This window comes from Neoarius graeffei, chromosome 3 (assembly GCF_027579695.1).
Source record: "Neoarius graeffei isolate fNeoGra1 chromosome 3, fNeoGra1.pri, whole genome shotgun sequence".
NCBI lineage: Eukaryota > Metazoa > Chordata > Actinopteri > Siluriformes > Ariidae > Neoarius > Neoarius graeffei.
In genome coordinates, this window is record NC_083571.1 from 31,251,453 (window position 1) to 31,273,672 (window position 22,220).

Genomic DNA, 22,220 nt, shown 5'->3' on the forward strand with positions numbered 1-22,220 from the left:
GGAGTGTGTGTATATGCTACTGTTATACACGTCGATCCGTATCAGTTCGAACCATCAGAAAGTGAATCCGATAGTAACGTGTCGGCCACGGAGGCCCCCCGCTTCCGAAATAAAGCCGGAGAACAAAGCCGTCTAGAGAATTGGATGGAATTGAACTGACAGTCTCATGTGACTCTCAGAAAAACAGGATAGGTGTTATAACTTACGCAACATACATGTACATGCATTCATTTTCACTGATAAAACATAAAAGGCTAATTAAATAATCAGATGAACTGAGACAATCACATTCTGAAGCAAATTAAATAATCTTATACCAGTAACTTAAACACACAATACATGTTACATATATTAATCTAAATGCAGGTAAACGACGAGTGTTGTTGTTATGTAACCAAATGAGAGTCGCATCTTACCCGTCTGTGTTCTCGCTTCTTGAAGGCTGAGCTTGTGGCTGATTGTTTTGAAACAATCTGACTTTCAGTTCTTCGTTCAGTTCTCCGTTCATTCGCTTCTTCCACGTAAGGGCGAGCTATTGCTGCTGAGGCAAGCATATCCAGTGGAGAGAAAAAAGCATATCCAGCGGAGAGAAAATAGGCATATCCAGTGGATAGAAAAAAAGCATATCCAGCGGAGAAATCTGAAAACTGGTCCACTCATTCTCCATTTTCTCCATACTGAGTACTCCGCCATTACTGCTCAGCTCACACTCCAGGTGAATTAGTGCAACTGAACTTACTTTCCTTTTCTTGTAGTTTTCTTTTCCTTTAATTGTTGATACTGCACCCTCTCAGTACGGGCTTATCGCCAACACTCCTCAACAGATCAGAGGTCTCGTACGAGTCTTCAGTAAAATGTGTAGAGCAGAGGAGAGACCACTTCGTAGGCGCCCAATGTGCCCGTGAACTTCTCGCGAAACACATCCAAATCTTTGCCGTTTGAACATTCTCGGGCCATGAATGCAACATAAATCCACCTTCTGTCATGTCGCTGCACCCGCCAGCAACACATCTACGTGGCATGGTGATAAAATAGCTCAAAATAGAGGCTCGAAGTTGCAGTTAACTCTGTGTTTTAGTATAGCGGAAATGACGATTAGACAGATAGCCTTCCTGCTGTGACGTCACAGATGTTAAGGTCATTCACTCAGACGGCTACCTATATGAATCACTTTAATCGTAAAAATTACTATATTAGATTTATTGTTAACGCTTCAAACTATTCCTGTGCCATTCTTGAGGTCTCAAGGCATTTATAAACAAAAAGTGAGACCATGGTTCTGCGTATCTCCTTTAAATGTCCCTTAGCAATTTGCACCTCGACCAGACGCTTTTGGTGGCCATCAAAAAGCTTCTGGCATAATTCTGGCTGGATATTTGACCGCTCTTCTTGGCAGAATTGGTAGAGTTCATTTAAATTGGTTGGTTTCCTGGCACAGACCCAGCTTTTAAGAGTAATCCACAAATTTTCAATAGGGTTGAGGTCAGGGCTTTGGGAAGGCCATTCCAGAAGCTTAATGTTAGCCTGCTTTATCCATTCCAAAGCCAGTTTTGATGTGTCTTTGGGATCATTGTCCTGTTGGAACACCCAATTGTGTCCAAGTTTCAACCGTCTAGCTGTTGATTTGAGGTGAAGTTGAAGAATTTGGAGGTAGTCCTCCTTCATTATTCCATCCACTTTGTGCAATCAGTATCACTGGCAGCAAAACAGCCCCAGAGCATGATGCTACCACCACCATGCTTGACAGTGTTCTTAGGTTTGAAAGCCTGACCTTTACTCCTCCAAGCATACCTCTTGTTATTGTGGCCAAATAGCTCAGTCTTTGTCTCGTCTGACCATAAAACTTTTCTGCAGAAGGCATTTGGCTTGTCCATGTGGGCAGCTGCAAATTTCAATCAAGCTTGAAGGTGTTGATTTTGGAGCAGGGGCTTCTTTCTTGGTCGGCACCCTCTCAGTCCATGGCGATGTAAAACTCGCTTCACTGTGGACAGTGACGCTGGTGTTCCAGCAGTTTCCAGTTCATGGCAGGCTTGAGCCTTGGTGGTTCCTGGGTTGTTCCTGAACATCCTAACCAATTTCCTCTCATCTGAGGGTGACAGTTTGGGTCTTCTTCCAGACCTTGCCAAAGTGGTGACACATCTGAATAACTTGTACTTACGTACAATTGTTTGAACTGATGATCTTGGAATCTGCAGTTGTTTAGAAATGGCTCCAAGAGACCGTCCCAACTTGTGTAAATCTACAATTCTCCTTCTTAGATCTTCACTGAGTTCCTTGGACTTTCCCATGGTTCTGAGTATTGGTCAATCCAATGAGTGCTGTCAAACAAATCCTTTTTATGCAGGCAAAGAGAAACTACCAGTTGTAGTCAATCATGATCACTAATGACAAGTTAATGGGCCTTGGCCTTGTCAAGTTAAAAGACATCGTAGAACCTTCAGCACCACTTATTAACAGATTTAAGTGAATGTATGTATATATTTGAGCCTGTATGTATAATTTTGACCCTGTGTGGATTAGAGAAAATCCAAAATAAATTCAAACTTGTGCACTCAGTTCTTGTTTTTTTGAAGGCATTAAAGATGTACAATCATTCCACCCTGGAAAAAGAGCAGTTCAAGGAAATCATGAACAGCCCAAAATGACCATGACGTTCATGCCCATGATGAGTGTATGTAAACTTCTGACCACAACTGTATAGTCATATCCAGTCACTTCTGAAGAGGTGTTTTGAATGGCGTTTCATAACTAACATTTTATAAGCACCCAGTGAGTCTTTATGACATGAAAATTCATAGCAAGGGTCACTCCAAACACACGGTGAATACAGAAGTGTCCACTGTATTGAGTGCGGAACAATTGTCGTTTTTGTAGGTCGGAGCAGAGAAGGCTGACCGTGTCTACGAGGACCTGACAGACATCGAGAAGCTCAAGACCGTTCTGCAGGACTACCTGGATGACTACAATATGACCTACTCCAAGGAAACCAAGCTTGTATTCTTCCAGGATGCCATCGAACATGTCTCCAGGTAGATTACATGACTTTAATAAATGTCTTTAGTAAGACATTAGAACATTGAGCATTTGGTAATCATCTGGCTTGTGGTTGTTTGCACACCTCAAAAGCTGGTGAGGATACAATGGTGCTTGAAAGTTTGTGAACCCTTTAGACGTTTCTAGAATTTTCAGCAAAACAGGCCCAAACCATGATACTACCACCACCATGTTTCACAGATGGGATAAGGTTCTTATGCTGGAAGGCAGTGTTTTCCTTTCTCCAAACATAACGCTTCTCATTTAAACCAAAACGTTCTATTTTGGTCTCATCCATCCACAAAACATTTTCCCAATAGCCTTCTGGCTTGTCCACGTGATCTTTAGCAAACTGCAGACGAGCAGCAATGTTCTTTTTGGAGAGCAGTGGCTTTCTCCTTGCAACCCTGCCATGCACACCATTTATTGTTTAGTGTTCTCCTGATGGTGGACTTATGAACATGGACATTAGCCAATGTGAGAGAGGCCTTCAGTTGCTTAGAAGTTCCCCTGGGGTCCTTTGGGACCTCGCCGACTATTACACGCCTTGCTCTTGGAGTGATCTTTGTTGGTTGACCACTCCTGGGGAGGGTAACAACTGTCTTGAATTTCCTCCATTTGTACACAATCTGTCTGACTGTGGATTGGTGGAGTCCAAACTCTTTAGAGATGGTTTTGTAACCTTTTCCAGCCTGATGAGCATCAACAACGCTTTTTCTGAGGTCCTCAGAAACCTCCTTTATTCTTCCACAAACATGTGTTGTGAAGATCAGACTTTGATAGATCCCTGTTCTTTAAATAAAACAGGGTGCCCACTCACACCTGATTGTCATCCCATTGATTGAAAACACCTGACTCTAATTTCACCTTCAAATTAACTGCTAATCCTAGAGGTTCACATACTTTTGCCACTCGCAGATATGTAATATTGAATCATTTTCCTCAATAAATAAATGACCAAGTATAATATTTTTGTCTCATTTGTTTAAATGGGTTCTCTTTATCTACTTTTAGGACTTGTGTGAAAATCTGATGATGCTTTCATTCTTATTTATGCAGAAATATCGAAAATTCTAAAGGGTTCACAAACTTTCAAGCAGCACTGTATATGGGGAAGTATAGACAGTAATAACATGGTTTCCCCATGTACCAGCATAATCCACATCCATCAGTTAAGTCTTAAAAAATTACATAAGCTATAGAAAGAATAAAAATAGAACATGCCAGACTATAACTGGGCTAATACTTGGTTGATGCACCTTTGGCAGCAATTACAGCTTCAAGGTGTCTTGGTAAAGAAGCTACGAGTTTGGCACACTTGTTTCTGGACATTTTTGCCCATTCGTCTTGGCATATCCTTGCAAGCTCCGTCAGGTTGGATGGGGAGCATCGGTACACAGCCATTTTCAGCTCCTTCCACAGATGTTCAATTGGATTCAGGTCTGGGCTCTGGCTGGGCCACTCAAGGACGTTCACAGACTTTCTCCGAAGCCACTCCTTTGTTCTCTTGGCTGTGTGCTTCGGGTCGTTGTCACGTTGGAAGGTAAACCTTCGCCCCAGATTGAGGTTCGGAGCGCTCTGGAGCAGGTTTTCTTCAAAGATCTCGGTGTACTTAGCTCCATTCATCTTTCCCTCTATCAGGACTAGTCACCCCATTCCCGCTGCTGAAAAACATCCCCACATCATGATGCTGCCACCGCCATGCTTCACTGTAGGGATGGCATTAGCCAGGTGATGAGCGGTGCCTGGTCTCCTCCAGACGTGACGCTTGGTATTCAGGCCAAAAAGTTCAATTTTGGTTTCATCAGACCAGAGAATCTTGTTTCTCATGGTTTGAGAGTCCTCTAGGTGCCTTTTGGCAAACTCCAAGCAGGCTGTCATGTGCCTTTTACTAAGGAGTGGCTTCCGTCTGGCCACTCTACCATAATGGCCTAATTTGTGGAGTGCTGCCTGGATGGTTGATCTTCTGAAAGGTTCTCCCATCTCCACAAGGATATGCCGAAGCTCTGTCAGAGCGACCCTCGGGTTCCTGCTCACCTCTCTGGCCAAGGCCCGCCTTCCCCGATCGCTCAGTTTGGCCAGGCGGCCAGGTCTAGGAAGATTCTTGGTGGTTCCAAACTTCTTCCATTTATGAATGATGGTGGCCACTGTGCTCTTTGGGACCTGTAAAGCTGCAGCAATTTTTCTGTACCCTTCTCCAGATCTATGCCTCGACACAATCCTGTTTCTGAGGTCTGCAGATAATTCCTTTGACCCCATGGCTTGGAGTTTGCTCTGACATGCACTGTCAACTGTGGGACCTTATATATCCTCCTAGGAACCAAGAAAAATATGTCTCTCTCAATTTCTCTTTTGTTGTAATTTCCTTACTAGGAATTTCCCAGCAACCCTCCGAGTCACATGATATATCAGTGGAAAGCCCAGGATGTACTCGTTACAAGACACCAGGATTCAAGTGAAGAGCTTGAAAGAGTAAGAGGGTGTGCACGTAAAACAAATGTCAACTACAGAGGACACAAGTCTATGGGTTGGTTCTCAGGAGGATATAGGCAGGTCTTGGCAATTCCCAATCATGTCCAATCAGCTGAATTTACCGGTACCACAGGTGGACTCCAGTTCAGTTGTAGAAACATCTCAAGCAGTGTCAGTGGCAACGAAATGCACCTCAGCTCACTTTTGGGTGTCATATCAAAGGGTGTGCACTAGGGATGTTAACCGATGACCGTTTGACCGGTGGTTGACCGAATCAACGTCAACCAGTTAATTTTTTTTTGGTTGTTGGTTAAAAAAAAAAAAATCAATCGTTTTGAAGCTGCCGATTTTGGAGCGGAGGACTTGGAATTCTGTGTTGTAAACGCTTGGGGCATGCCATGCGGTGTAAGGACGACAGCTGACGAATCAGAAACACCCATTCAGTCATGTCCCGCCCTCCTGCCCCAGTTAAAGACAGCTGACAAATCAGAAGCACCCATTCAGTCATGTCCCGCCCTCCTGCCCCAGTTAAAGACAGCTGACGAATCAGAAACACCCATTCAGTCATGTCCCGCCCTCCCGCCCCAGTTAAAGACAGCTAACAAATCAGAAACACCCATTCAGTCATGTCCCGCTCCAGTTGAAGACAGCTGCCACTTGGCGAAAGAAAAAAGTGTAGACACAGGCTTTTTAGCTTACAAATTACTATTCTGTTTTTTTTTAAATTATTATTAGAAGGCACATGGAGTTTAGTCCTGCCTTGGCCAGTGCATTCTGAAAGTATGTTTCGGTCTGTAGCCAACAATGCATGTTATTGCAGATCATCTCTCTCCACACAAACTAAAGGCGCAGATGCCGACTTTTTCACGGCTGAATCGTGCAGATCCGATTGCTTTCCTTTGAGCATACAGAATTTACTCTGATGAAATTATTCAGGCACTCCAACACCCCACCCCCCCCCCCCCCCCCCCCCCAAAAAAAAAAAAATCGGATCTTTGCATGATTCAGCCGTGAAAAAGGCGGCATCCGCTAAAAGGCGCGCCGTTTGCATCCCTGTTTAAACTCATAGGTTAACCGACTTTAACCGGCTAATGAGGCTCGGTGGTCAGTCAAGGTTTTTTTTAGTTTTCGCCATCCCTAGTGTGCACAATTGTGTGCATATATTTAATATTTTGATTTTTAATAAATTAGCACAAATGTCTAAAAACCTGCTTTCACTTTGTCATTATGGGCTATTTTGTGTAGAATTTTGTGGCAAAAATGAACTCAATCTATTATAGAATAAGTCTGTAACGTAATAAATCGTGGAGAAGGTAAAAGGGGTGCGCAGACTTTCTGGCTTGACTGTAAATATGTTTACAACGTCAATCAAATGGCTTCTTCCTGTGGAAGGCGACATTTATGGAAGATAGCTAAAAGCTAAAAATTTGGCTTGCAAGACTACAAATTTGTTAATTTAAAGATGTGTTTTGAATGTACCTATTCATGGATCAGCTGTGAGTTTAATCATTTTGACACAAACAGGAACATTAGGGATTCGGGGAACAGAAAGTCCGCGTTTTTGTTCTTCATACATTGTTAAGCTGTGCTATTTCACAATTTGTGATGTTTGTCTTTCAGAATCGCCCGCATGATTCGACAAGAGCGTGGCAACGCCCTATTAGTCGGTGTCGGCGGGACAGGGAAGCAATCTCTCACGCAGTTGGCTGCTCACATATGCGGTTACCGCTGCTTCCAGATTGAACTCAGCCGTGGCTATAACTACGACAGTTTCCACGATGATCTGCGTAAACTGTACAAGATGGCCGGCGTCGAGGGCCAGGACATGGTTTTCCTCTTCACCGACACTCAGGTACAGACAGGACATGCCTCAAATCCTGTGTTCACAGCATGTTGCTCAATTATTTACCTTTACACACAATTAAGTACAGCACTTATTGCCCTGTACAGGACACAATGGAGCACTGAGACAAATCTATGCTACAGATTGCTTTATTCTCTGATATATAAAACACTACTAATACTTATAGCCAGTCAGAGAATCCATTATGCATAGATCTGCATTTTTACCATATTTTATAAAATTAAAGCAGTTCTTGATAGTGGACTTAGAGTTATTTGTTATACAAACTATTATGTCCTCTACTAAGTTCATTTTATAAAAACATATTTGGGTCTGTCTCAGAAACTGGGTACTGTGGGGGAACCCCAACAAATATACTCAGTCAATAAACTATACGGTTTTGAATGGTGACGTTGGTTTTAATTTGAAATAAAATGATGAAAGAAATAACACAGATAAAACTAAATCTTTGATGTGAATACTCTATTCAGAATTTGGCAAAAATTCTGCAAATTTGTGGAAAAATGGCGGCTTGATCTGGGACATGATAAATGGTCGACTCCATCGCATTCCCTTAAAAAGGTCGTAGTCCACTGAAACGTCTACAGTTATCACTGATTGTATTTTAAGTTGTAACTTTATCCACCTAAAGATTGGTGCGCTCACAGAATAATCATAACCGTAATAAAACATCATGCAAAATATTTCATCACCGTCGTAACTCCATTTTCCGCAAACCCAAACCCAATACGATCGTGTGTTTTGATCTAAACGGAAAGCCTCAGGGTCAAGGTCACGACCTCACCAAAAGTAGTAACTTAAAATCACTACGCCGTATAAAAATTTAGTTATAAATCTGCGATTTTGTTTTTTAAAGCGAAAGCTGAAAGTTAGGTATAGAATGTTTCTTACAGAATGTGTTACGATGGTAGCTGGTCTTGTATGAATTTCTGAGCTATAAAATGAGTTGTGGTCTATTTTTTACCGTAGCGTGTTATTTGTGTGCGGGGAAGGACACACATTAACAATCTGCATGTGTAGAATGGAATTTTCCACTCCGACAGTTAGAAGTTGATCGTGCTTCTGTTTGCGGTCTTTCTGTTACGCGAGTGATCTGTTCGGACGTTATCACTGAAAAGGTGAGTTTTGATTGTTTTAGTTTTGCAGTATAAGGCAATAGAATGTTTCTTTTTCATCTTACTTTCATATTTCGTAGTGTTTGCGTATTTTTGGCCAATATTTTGCAACCATGGTCAATTTAGATCGAACTTCTGATAGAATCTACGGCCAGTCATTTTGCCCCGCCCCCGCCTCGCGCTCCGTCCGGTGCGGTAGTGATGTCCCGTTGCTTGCACGCCGCAGCAGAGACCCGCGTGACCTTCAGCCGGTACAGTCGCTGTTCTTTTACCACCGCCGTTATTCTCATCTTTCCGGCGTGTTCTTGATTTTTCCATCGTGTCCTATTTCGTCATATCAAATACCCAAAATGTATCATATTATTCATATTTAAGTGAATAATCAATTCAGTCATCATAACTTGGCATTTTTAACCCAAGCAATCAAAAAGAGGAATTTTATTCAATATTTTCACTCCTCTGTGAAGGAGGGGCTTTAATTCTTCATGATGGAGTTATTTTATATGGAAATCAATTTTACAAAAGCATTTGAATTGTAATCAAAAAAATGTTCCACAGTGGAGGCCAGATAAAGCAAGATGCTATCTTTATTCTTATTAAACACGACAAAAGAAACATTGAGTGTTAGGTAAATGCAAAAAAATAGTACAATTAGAAAATTTATTTTTTGACCATAATGTTCCAAATGAGAGACCAGTTTCTGAGACGGACCCATTTCGGAAATGTGCTTGCACGTTTGGAACTGCCTCGTTCCTTGGATCACCTTCGTTTTGGGATCATTAAAGACCTTACAATGGCTTATATAATGAACACTAATGGCCTTTGGCCCTGATCTGGCTGGTTACAGATGATTTATAACGTTCTAAGTGTTCCATCCCAGTCCAGCATTCAATAGGATAATTAATATCCAAGGCCGTCAGTGGAATCAACTGGGCAGAGAAGGCTGAATATAAGACTTTTGTAAAGGTCTGTGCAGGAGAAAGCGTAGTGAGTCGATTTTACATAAAACTTTCTGCCTGTGTTGTGGAAATGTGTTCATCAAAAAAAAAAAATCAGACGTCAAGGAGTTGCAGAAAAATAGACTTTTATTGAATCAAACAGCAAAAGCCGAGTCGGTGTGCAGAGTGATCTGATTCATCACTGACGAGGTCTTTCATTTTACACAGTTCGAAAACATCACAGTTCACGCCTTTTTGTGGCTACTGCCTCATCGAAACGAAGCATATGCGGTAAAATGTAGTTTTTTCCTGCCATGGAAGTGCACTTGTATACCGAGGAGGAAGCCATTTGCATTACGGCCGTGAATGAGGATTCAAAATGGTGGCTCGGCTCGGTTTTCCCTTTCGGGCGCTCTCATTTTCTGTTAGAATTTGGTAAAGAAAAAAATTAATATATTATTTACCAGCTTAAGGTCGGTCCGTATGGTGAAATACCGTGACCTCGGCCTTGAATACTGACTTCAGCCCAGAGGGCCTCACTCAGTACTTTCAAGACCTTACACCGCATCACTGGCCAAAAAAGCCCAACAGCGTCTGTACTTCCTCCACAAACTGAGGAGAGCAAGAGCCCCGGCCCCCATCATGCACACATTCTACAGAGGCACCATCGAGAACATCCTGACCAGCTGCATCACCGTGTGGTACGGCGCCTGCACCGTGTCCTGCTGCAAGACTCTGCAGCGCATCGTGAGAGCAGCTGAGAGGATCATTGGTGTCTCTCTCCCTTCTCTAATGGATATTTATAACTCCCGCCTCACCCGCAGAGCCATCAGGATTGCAGGTGACCCCACCCACCCACCCATCTCACAGCCTCTTCAGCCTGCTGCCGTCGGGGAGGAGACTGCGGAGTCTCCGGGCCAAAACCAGCAGGCTCAAGAACAGTTTCTTTCACCAGGCGGTCAGGAGGCTCAACTCCCTCCCTCTGCCCCCTGCCACAGATTCTGCTCGCACACCCCCCTGCCCCCCCTTCAGCATCTGACATGTCATCCTCACAGTTCCCCCCCCCCACACACACACATCTCATCGTTCATTAACACACTGAACTCAGGGACCGCACATCTCACTTTACCTCACTCATTTGCACTATTCCGCACTACCTCATCTTAACAGCTGCTAGTTTGTTTATTCTGCTTATTTCATGTTTCATGTTTACCTGCTATACCTCAAGTGCCCTTGACTGTTTGGTTATTTGAACCAATTTATGTGTGTGTGTATATATATATATATATATATATATATATATATATATATATATATATATATATATGAGTGTTTAGTCTACGTCTAGTTCATATCTAGAGTGTTTATATTGTCTGTTTGAGTGTTTAGTGTGTGTGCAGTTCTTATCTAGTGTTTACACTGTTTATATTGTCTGAGTGTTTAGTCTATGTCTAATTCCTATCTAGAGTGTTTTTATACTGTTTATATTGTTGTTTGTTTTTTTCAATTATTCTATTTTTATTTATTGCATTGCCTGTTTGCACCGTGGGTCAGAGAGGACTGATATTTCATCTGTGCTGTATGTCGAGCATGTATAGCATATTTGACAATAAAGTTGACTTGACCTTGGTCACGGTATTTCACCATACGGACCTCCCAGCTGGTAAATAACATGTATGTATGCTATATTTACTGTATTGACATGGGATCAGAAAACAGTTTTATTTATAAGCGGTAGCTACATGTACTCATAGGGTACCTATTTTTTGATAATGTCAGTAATCTCATTGGCGGACATTTCTCACCTTTCACCATACCTCACCGGATTTCCACCAATATTTTCCATTAGTCAGTACATCTCATACCATTCATACAATGTACCAACCAATATTTCCAAACCTTCAACAACACGATCAAAAAAAGGTCATGTTTACAAATCAACATAATTTTGTATGTGATCACACATGAACTGTATCGAGTGGCCTAGTGGTTAGCGTGTCCGCCTCTCAATCGGGAGATCACGAGTTCTATTCACGGTCGGGTCATACCAAAGACCATCATAAAAATGGTACCGTCTGGCAATACAGATGCGAGTGGGGAGTCAAACTCTCGCAGTTACCAGAGGACACGCCCCCCACTGTAGCGAGGGCTATGGAAATGAAGATCGGTGCCGCCGCATGGGAAGGACTTTGATTTTTGAATGACACATGAATTGTACCATACCTGCAGATTGTGTAGCGTAGGGTTATGGTCAGGAAATACGTGAAATATATGATCTACAGACACAGAATGCAAAGTGCGTGTGTGTGTGAGTGCAGTGGCTTAAACAAATAAGCACTGTACAATTATGACCACTTTATATCTAACGATACTTAGGTTGAATTGTAAAAGTTTATTCCCCCATCGGATAGTGAGTGAAAAATGTCCCACTGTTCTAAAGTTGATCCACAAAACAGAACTCTATGTTAATTTTCCAACTATAAACCTGTTCCAGCATACAACCTAATTATTACAGCTACTGAAGCAAAGGCAGTAGGTCTCTTTATTAGCAAGATTAAAAGTCCGCATCCCCTGGAATATTTTGTATTTGTGATTTCTTTTTTTCTCTTTGAAGCATGAAAGCTTCAAATTCTCAAGCGGTTTGCAATGAGCAGTCGAGTTAAGAGTACCATAAAATAGAAAATATCGACTGTTCACAGAGCAGTAGAAGGGGATAAAATGATAAAGATGGAGTATTTAGGATAAATGCCAACAGTGCCAGAAACTGCTGTTTTGTTTTGGTTTTTTTGCAAAAAATCTAATACACACAGCAGGAGGCTTGGAAAAGTCCTTCGAGACAAGTGGAATAAAAGTCCACATCTTAAAAATCTCATGGTTTTTCAAACCTAATTGGCAAACTTTTGAAACCTCAAAAGTTGCGCTCCGTTATATAAGCCACAAACTTGGCTACAATACAACAAAACGCTCTTGATGTGCGTCCTAGCTTAGAAAAGGAACATGGGGTCAGAGTACAAGGTCAGGCATGGTACACCATCTCTCAGGCATTCACGCGTTAATGGGCCTCTCTTACAAGCTCAACAGTGACAGCTCGGTGGTAGTGCTGGGACTTAGATTCTCAGCTTTTGAAATATCTTAACCCCTGAGCCACCACTCTGCCAGTGCTGCCTACAAAACGGGCTAAAATAACAAACCTAAGAAGGCAGTTGTACTCCACATGAGTCACAGCTTGTATCTGAAGAGTGTGTGCCAAATATTCTGGTTAATTAGCTGAGTGTGATGGATTTGAAACCATGCTGGAGAAGTTTATGCTGAATGTGGTATTGCGAAAGAGTTTACACAGTGAAGGGTGCTTAATGAGCCGTTTGTAATGTTCTCAGATTGTAGTGGAGGAGTTCCTGGAGGACATCAACAACATGCTGAACTCTGGCGAGGTTCCCAACCTGTTCGAGAAGGACGAGCTGGAGCAGGTGTTGGCAGCGACGCGGCCCCGTGCCAAGCAGGCAGGCATCGCTGAGGGCAACCGAGATGAGGTACACGATGAACCATGTAAAATCCATCCGTCTCCACTTTACACTTCCATGGGCTGGGTTTGTCTGCACATACCTTTTCCATTCACACATTCCATCCATCCATTTTTCACTCTTCTTTCTTTATCTGTGCATTTCAATCACCAAGTCCTGTATATCCATAATTCCATTCCATCCATCCATCCAAACCGTCTATCAAAACATCCACCGATTCCCCTTTTTACCTGTTATATCTTTATTCATCTGTTCCACTCATCATGCCATTGATCAAACTTTCTCTGTTCTATCCATCGTTTTTTTCGTTTCGGTCAGGCACCACCCGAACTGATGATCACATCATCAGCTTTTCTTTGGCTAATCAGACACAAGGTACACCACCGCTCTTGCCAGAGCAGTTGGGGGTTAGGTGCTTTGCTCAAAGAGACTTCAGCCAGTCCTGCTGATCCAGGGAATCGAACCAGCGACCTTTTGGTCCCAAAGCTGCTTCTCTAACCATTACACTGCAAAAAATGATATCTTAGCAAGTGAAAATAGTTTAAACGATCTCGCGTTTCCTATTAGAAGACAAATCAATCAATCAAAGTCCTTCCCACACCACGTGGCGGCACCAGTCTCCGTTTCCGTAGCCCTCGGCCTCTCGCCTATTACGTAGCTAGGGTTACAGTAGGGGGCGAGTCCTCTGGTAACCGTTAGAGTTTGACTCCCCACTCGCATCTGTATTGCATTGTGCCTTGCCAGATGGCAGTAGGCACCATTTTTACGATGGTCTTTGGTATGACCCAACCGTGAGTAGAACTTGCGATCTCCCGATCGAGAGGTGGACACGCTAACCACTCTGCCAACTCGCAGTACGTTAGAAGAAGAATACAAGACACCAATTCTGAGATTATTAAACCCAGTTCTAGATTGCAGCCAACTTATTCCAAGATGTTTTGTCAAGTAAAATTATCTGTCCATGCAGCAAGATAACTTCACTAGTATTAAGGTAAAACCTGGGCTCGTCTGGGATTTGAACCCGGGATGTCTCGCACCCAAAGCAAGAATCATACCCCTAGACCAACGAGCCCCCAAAAAAACCCATCCGCCTCTTTCTCCGTGGCTATAGAGGTTTTCGACCCACGTGACCGTTGCCATGTCAACAAGTAGACGGCGCCATTTTGACGGTCACAAATATGGCGACTACCGGTAGCGATACACTGTTGATCATGACGAAGTCTCATTATCGAGTATTTTATCCGGCCTAGATGACGCGAGTAAGAAGCGATATCACCAGAAAATCAATGATGCTGCTGTACGTGATCCGTACGTGTTACCAGGCTATCTTTTTCTGGCTTTGCAGCGCTGCAGCGCGGGTGATCTTCCTGACCTGCAGTCAGGCGTGTGGGAAATACCAGGGAAAAAAAACATAAAAGAAAAAGGAGCAAGATGCAGAAAACACCTTCACTATCCAGCGACGTAGGGCATTTACAGGGCGAGCAGAGGGAGAGCTATTTGCAAAAATTGAGGTTAGCAGGCTTAGAGAACGACGTTTACCTGCTTCCACCAGGATTGTTCACTGACGTACGGAAGTACACCAAGCCCTCGTCTTTACCTGACTTCGGCCCACATGATCTGTATACCTATGTCGTTAAAAACCAGGCTGGGTAACATGCCTACATCAGTGGGTCGTCCCTGGAGCCGGTGGTCGCCATCTTATTACAGCTAAGGTTTGTTCACATTTTCATTAACTTTCGGTCCTCAGGATAAACAAAATGTTATTAAATGTCATTGAAATAACTTCTTAGTCTGTTGAGACATGGCCCGTTATAAATTTGCTGTTACCAGGCAATGACCAAGAACTGTATTATTAGGGTCGGTGTAGTTGTAGCAGTGCACTAGCAGCTAGCTGTTAGCACTAGCTAATGTCAACAACATAGTAGCTAGTATGTTACTGTAGCAATGTTTACATTCAGTCATTTGGATGACTGTTAAAACCTTTCAGTCTCAAGTTTTTCCTCTACTGTATTTACTAGTTTACTGAGCTAGCGCGCTCGCTCCCAGCCTGCCCGAGCTAGAACGCTCGCTCCCAGCCTGCCCGAGCTAGCGCGCTAGCTCAGTAAACTAGTAAATACAGTAAAGGAAAAACTTGAGACTGAAAGGTTTTAACAGTCATCCAAATGACTGAACGTAAACATTGCTACAGTAACATACCAGCTACTATGTTGTTGACATTAGCTAGCTTGACCTTCAAAATGGCGGACACCGGGGCGTCACGTGACCTGTGACGTCACGTCGAAATCCTCTATAGGTTCTAAATCTTCCTCAGACAACCAACCAAAGATTGAGGACAAATTTGAAGCGCTTTTGTGTCTCTTTCAAAAGAATCGGTATCAAGAACGCACACCACTGCAGAGAATAGTATAGAGTCCTGTGTGGACACAAAAGAAGGCATTGGCACAAATGATGTCACACCTGTAAATCGCTGCGATCTAATAATGACAGACAAGCTTTTAGTGATTTTTCGGAACAGAATTCGGATGCAAAAATCCATTTTTCAAACCCATTTTTTATTTTATCCGCCAACTTTGCAACGTATCTGAGCCAGGGCTTTGAACCAGAATTTTTTTCCTATTGGTTCGTTCCGAACAGAAACGGAATTTTAACGTTTCAGGTTTTGGGTTCCACCATTAAATAGACGTTCCCGAACCGGTTAGAAGAAAAAAATTTCGTTCCCGGAACGGTTAATTACGTTCCCTGTCAGCTGTTTAACAAATGGCTATAAAATGATGTCTCTGTCTCATCCAGCTTAAGCCAAATGTAGGCTAATTCTATTACAACCTTCATTAAATAAGACAAGAAATAATTCAAAACAATTATTTCAAATGTTGGCGATTTGGATTCTCAGTATGTCTTCCCATCTACACAAACAGAAAAAGTGCCAAAAATGAAAGAGAATTCGTTTAGTGTGTTACCAAAGGCTAGTCAGGCCCTATAGAGGGCTACCGCATGACGTCACCGCGCCGCGAGATTTTGTTAGGCGCCATATTGGAAGACCAAGTACACATCTATGCAAGTACATACATTCATAAAACAAACTCCACCTGAAATGTAGCCAGGGCCGGTTCTGCCCTAATCTGGACCCGGGTGCAACATCGCGCAACACCCCCCCCCAAAAAAAACAAAAAACAAAACACCAGTCTAAATCAGGACAACCATCACATAACTATAACTATAAACATTTTATATCAACTATTTTAACTAAATGGGTTATAATAAATAAGCCTGCAGGCAGCCACGGCGGGCTGCCTCAGAAAAGTAACCATTTGTCCTACCTTAAAACTCGTTTTGCATTTTCTGCCTCCTTTTTTGTATTTTCGACCCTCCGTTTATTTTCTTTCCTTTTCTGAAAACCCGATTTGTGTCCAGGCATTTTGTTCTGCTACCAACGAACTAACTCGTCAGGTCTCGTCTCTCGAGCCCGCGATGATTCCCGTGGGAAGGGCAACAACTGATACATTTTTACAAACAGCCAATAGGGAGGTTGCAACGTTCAGGCTCTTCTTTGCTTAGACGCTCAGGAATTCACTTATCACATGGAGATGTGATAGTAGTCCACCTTCCCGCTCTCTCCATTCAGTCAGCGAACGTCACACAGGAAGTGAACCCCAGCGAGTCATAGAAACTTGCGCAGGAGAAGAATGACTTTTTTTTTTATTTGTAGGCTACGGAAACTTTGAGGAACGAAATAAAAACCGGTATTAACCGGTTACCATTATTTTTAATAAGCGTTTCTGTTCCGGAACATAAAAAATAATAAAGTTTCTGGTTTCGTTTCTGTTCCATGTGAAATAGAAAAAGTTCCCGGTTTTCGTTTTCGTTCCTTGAACCGGTTCAAAGCCCTGATCTGAGCACATCACGCACAGAAAACCAGGGATTTTCTGATGCAATTTTCATTAGACTAGCACTTTAAAAACCATTTAAGTAATTTTCTCCTCAAATCCAGTTTTTAATTTTTTGCAGTGTAGGCCATGGCTTCCCCTGTACACTGCAAAAAAACTGAGGACTGAATTTGAGGAGAAAATTCCTTAACACTCGTGAAATTATCTTGCCGCACGGACAGATAATTTTACTTGACAAGACATCTTGGAATAAGTTGGTTGCAATCTAGAACTGGGTTTAATAATCTCAGAGTCGGTGTCTTGTATTCTTCTACACTGCAAAAATGATATCTTAACAAGTTAGAATATCTTGAATATAGTTGAAACGGGGCGACACGGTGGTGTAGTGGTTAGCGCTGTCGCCTCACAGCAAGAAGGTCCGGGTTCGAGCCCCGTGGCCGGCGAGGGCCTTTCTGTGCGGAGTTTGCATGTTCTCCCCGTGTCCGCGTGGGTTTCCTCCGGGTGCTCCGGTTTCCCCCACAGTCCAAAGACATGCAGGTTAGGTTAACTGGTGACTCTAAATTGAGCGTAGGTGTGAATGTGAGTGTGAATGGTTGTCTGTGTCTATGTGTCAGCCCTGTGATGACCTGGCGACTTGTCCAGGGTGTACCCCGCCTTTCGCCCGTAGTCAGCTGGGATAGGCTCCAGCTCGCCTGCGACCCTGTAGAACAGGATAAAGCGGCTACAGATAATGAGATGAGATGAGATAGTTGAAACGATCTCGCATTTCCTATTAGAAGAATACAAGACACCAACTCTGAGATTATTAAAACTAGTTCTAGATTGTAACCAACTTATTCCAAGATATCTTGTCAAGTAAAATTATCTGTCCATGCAGCAAGATAGCTTCACTAGTATGAAGGAATTTTCTCCTCAAATTCAGTTTTCAGGGTTTTTTTTGCAGTGTATCCATCTGTTCTGCTCAAAATCATCCATCCATCCATCCATCCATCCATCTGCTCAACCAACCATCTATTCTTTCTATATTATTCATTTATTCCATTCACCAAGAATCTTTTCATTTACTCTCATCCATCCACCATTTCTTTCACTATCCATCCAGTCCAATTGATGAACCATCCATCCCTTTATTCACCTGTTATTTCTCTATTCTCTTTACCTGTTCCAACTATTCTTTAAGTTCGTTTCTTAAGACAAGGATTTTTTTTAAGATGTTACTTTGTTGTTGACAGTTTCGGTGATAAACTTCCGCCTTCTTCAAAACAGTCACCAGATGTCGAGTGGTGATGTGCCTTATCATCTGATGTTACTCTATGGAGGTGTGAACGTCCCGCCCAATTTGACAGGTAGTCCACGCCTCCTGCTGCCAGGTCGCTCCTCCAGGACTGCGCTCCAGGTGTGCGACAGCGCATACGCTCCCTCATCCCGGTTCATAGTCCTCTGCGCCCGCTTGCGTATCTCCACTGCCTCTAAAATCCACCGCTGGTATCTATTTTCTTCAGCGCGAATGACTCTGGCCTCTTCCCAATTCATTATATGATTTTGCCGTTTACAGTGGTCTGAAATGGCTGATTTTAGGTTTTCTTGGTGTGCTTTTTCTTTTTCGGATCTTGTGAGTCTTTTTGTTGTTTCTTTTTCACATTCTATTTGAAAAACCATACAAGAACCTCCGACGGCTGCTAGTTCACCCCAAAGACAAAATACAACTGGACAATAAATGCAACGTCATATATGAAATCCCTTGCCGTTCATGTAATAAAATCTATATTGGTGAAACGGGCAGATGCTTCCATACTCGCAGAAAAGAACACCAAATAGAATGTGAAAAAGAAACAACAAAAAGACTCACAAGATCCGAAAAAGAAAAAGCACACCAAGAAAACCTAAAATCAGCCATTTCAGACCACTGCAAACGACATAATCATATAATGAATTGGGAAGAGGCCAGAGTCATTTGCGCTGAAGAAAATAGATACCAGCGGTGGATTTTAGAGGCAGTGGAGATACGCAAGCGGGCGCAGAGGACTATGAACCGGGATGAGGGAGCGTATGCGCTGTCGCACACCTGGAGCGCAGTCCTGGAGGAGTGACCTGGCAGCAGGAGGCGTGGACTACCTGTCAAATTGGGCGGGGCGTTCACGCCTCCATAGAGTAACATCAGCTGATAAGGCACGTCACCACTCGACATCTGGTGACTGTTTTGAAGAAGGTGGAAGTTTATCGCCGAAACTGTCAACAACAAGGTAACATCTTAAAAAAATCCTTGTCTTAAGAAACGAACTTAAAGAATAGTTTGAGTAGTTAGACATAATGAACTTTCACTACATATCTTTTACCTGTTCTGTTTACCAAGTCACTCATCCAGCCATGCTACATTATACAATGCTGAATGTTCTCTTCGTATGCAGGTCTTCCAGTTCTTCATCTCTCGTGTACGGGAGAAGCTGCACATCGTGTTGTGTATGAGTCCAGTGGGTGATGCCTTCCGCTCACGCTGCCGTATGTTCCCCTCGCTCGTCAACTGCTGCACCATCGACTGGTTTGTCCAGGTCAGTACCTACCGCAGTCCTCCATAATCACGTGTTTTTTTTTTTTTTTAAATTATACCCCCGCTCCGATAGAGGGGGATATACTGATTTACCTCTGTATCTCCGTCCATCCGAAACACCCTTTTTCTCAGCAACTACAAATCACAACTGCTTGATATTTGGTACCAAGCTTCAGTTTGGGGTTCTATACCATGTGTACCGTTTTCAAGTCTGTCGCGCATCGACTTCCTGTTTACTGACTGAATGTATTTGAGCCATTCCACCGAATCGGTGCCATTTCCGTCCCTAGAAAATTATATGTATAAATGCACATAAAAATGTACTTTAAAATACATTTCCTGATTACGCAGGATGTCCTGCACATTGATCTGATTTCAAATTTAAGATATATAATTGTAAGGATTAATAAAAACTACCTACGTAAAACACTGAAAAATAGCATGTGTTTCCTGTCCCCGCACTCTAACTTTATACTTAACTATGAAATATTATGATTAAAATCCATCAGAAACTATTTCGTTTGCACTGTTGTGTGACTCCATATCCTATCCATGGTTTAAATATATTTTTTTCAGAAGAAATCCACAATATCTTAGTTAAAATACACATTTTAGTCGTGTCCCTGGGTTTTCACTCAGTCCTGTTACCCAAACATATTACCCCATCTGACAAATTTGGAACATTCCATAAATCACATGCTCAACAGGAAGTTACATCAGTTGTGTCTTCTGAAGGCCATGGGAAGACCAAACGTTAGTTCTCTCATTTACTTTTCTGTATATTTGATGATTTTTTTTAACTTTGATAAGGTCAATGCCAACATACTGTCCTGTTACTTAAATTATTTCTTAGATGATATTTGTTTATTTTAAAAATACAGATTTTTGGTAAATCACTAGAATGTGCTAAGTGTGGTCATGCTATTAGCGATGACGCCATGTGGCTTAATTCCATGTATTAGCTAATCCTAGGCTAAAAACTCAGTCCTGTTACTTTCAGATGTCACTTGAGTTTTGGTAACAGGACTGAAAAAAATGCAGCCATCTTTGACTTAACGTAGCCCGAGGTTGACCAATACACATTTTGAATAGTTAAATATGTGTGTTATTATAATCAGTGTTGAAAAGATATAACAAATTAAGTTTAATTTGGGAGTGGTACAACAAGCAAATGGCACCCATTCGGTGGAATGGCCCATTTATGAAACATGTAAGGTGGATTTACAAAATTTTCGTAACACTTTTCTCAGCAACTACAAATCACAACTGCTTGATATTTGGTACCGAGCTTCAGCTTGGGGTTCTATACCATGTATACCGTTTTCAGGTCTGTCGCACATCGACTTCCTGTTTACCGACTGAATGTATTTATGAAACATGTAGGGTGGATTTTGACGCTCTTTCAAGAAGCAAAATACTATTTCAGAATGCCAGTTTACCAGGATGCTATTTGAAATCCCTGGGGAGAGACACTGCTCTTTACTTACTCGTTTCAGGGTTCATTACAACCCCGATTCCAAAAAAGTTGGGACAAAGTACAAATTGTAAATAAAAACAGAATGCAATGATGTGGAAGTTTCAAAATTCCATATTTTATTCAGAATAGAACATAGATGACATATCAAATGTTTAAACTGAGAAAATGTATCATTTAAAGAGAAAAATTAGGTGATTTTAAATTTCATGACAACACCACATCTCAAAAAAGTTGGGACAAGGCCATGTTTACCACTGTGAGACATCCCCTTTTCTCTTTACAACAGTCTGTAAACGTCTGGGGACTGAGGAGACAAGTTGCTCAAGTTTAGGGATAGGAATGTTAACCCATTCTTGTCTAATGTAGGATTCTAGTTGCTCAACTGTCTTAGGTCTTTTTTGTCGTATCTTCCGTTTTATGATGCGCCAAATGTTTTCTATGGGTGAAAGATCTGGACTGCAGGCTGGCCAGTTCAGTACCCGGACCCTTCTTCTACGCAGCCATGATGCTGTAATTGATGCAGTACGTGGCTTGGCATTGTCATGTTGGAAAATGCAAGGTCTTCCCTGAAAGAGACGTCGTCTGGATGGGAGCATATGTTGCTCTAGAACCTGGATATACCTTTCAGCATTGATGGTGTCTTTCCAGATGTGTAAGCTGCCCATGCCACACACACTAATGCAACCCCATACCATCAGAGATGCAGGCTTCTGAACTGAGCGCTGATAACAACTTGGGTCGTCCTTCTCCTCTTTAGTCCGAATGACACGGCGTCCCTGATTTCCATAAAGAACTTCACATTTTGATTCGTCTGACCACAGAACAGTTTTCCACTTTGCCACAGTCCATTTTAAATGAGCCTTGGCCCAGAGAAGACGTCTGCGCTTCTGGATCATGTTTAGATACGGCTTCTTCTTTGAACTATAGAGTTTTAGCTGGCAACGGCGGATGGCACGGTGAATTGTGTTCACAGATAATGTTCTTTGGAAATATTCCTGAGCCGGTTTTGTGATTTCCAATACAGAAGCATGCCTGTATGTGATGCAGTGCCGTCTAAGGGCCCGAAGATCACGGGCACCCAGTATGGTTTTCCGGCCTTGACCCTTACGCACAGAGATTCTTCCAGATTCTCTGAATCTTTTGATGATATTATGCACTGTAGATGATGATGTGTTCAAACTCTTTGCAATTTTACACTGTCGAACTCCTTTCTGATATTGCTCCACTATTTGTCGGCGCAGAATTAGGGGGATTGGTGATCCTCTTCCCATCTTTACTTCTGAGAGCCGCTGCCACTCCAAGGTGCTCTTTTTATACCCAGTCATGTTAATGACCTATTGCCAGTTGACCTAATGAGTTGCAATTTGG

At 42.4% G+C, this 22,220-nt stretch overlaps 1 protein-coding gene across 1 annotated transcript in view; it reads left to right on the plus strand.

Moving 5' to 3' along the window:
- dnah6 (dynein, axonemal, heavy chain 6) overlaps positions 1-22,220 on the plus strand; it is a 276,461-nt gene that overhangs the window by 146,964 nt on the left and 107,277 nt on the right. The window contains 4 exon segments of the mRNA XM_060916664.1: positions 2,875-3,029; positions 7,126-7,357; positions 12,800-12,952; positions 19,236-19,376. Of these exon segments, the coding sequence (XP_060772647.1) occupies positions 2,875-3,029; positions 7,126-7,357; positions 12,800-12,952; positions 19,236-19,376 (681 nt within the window).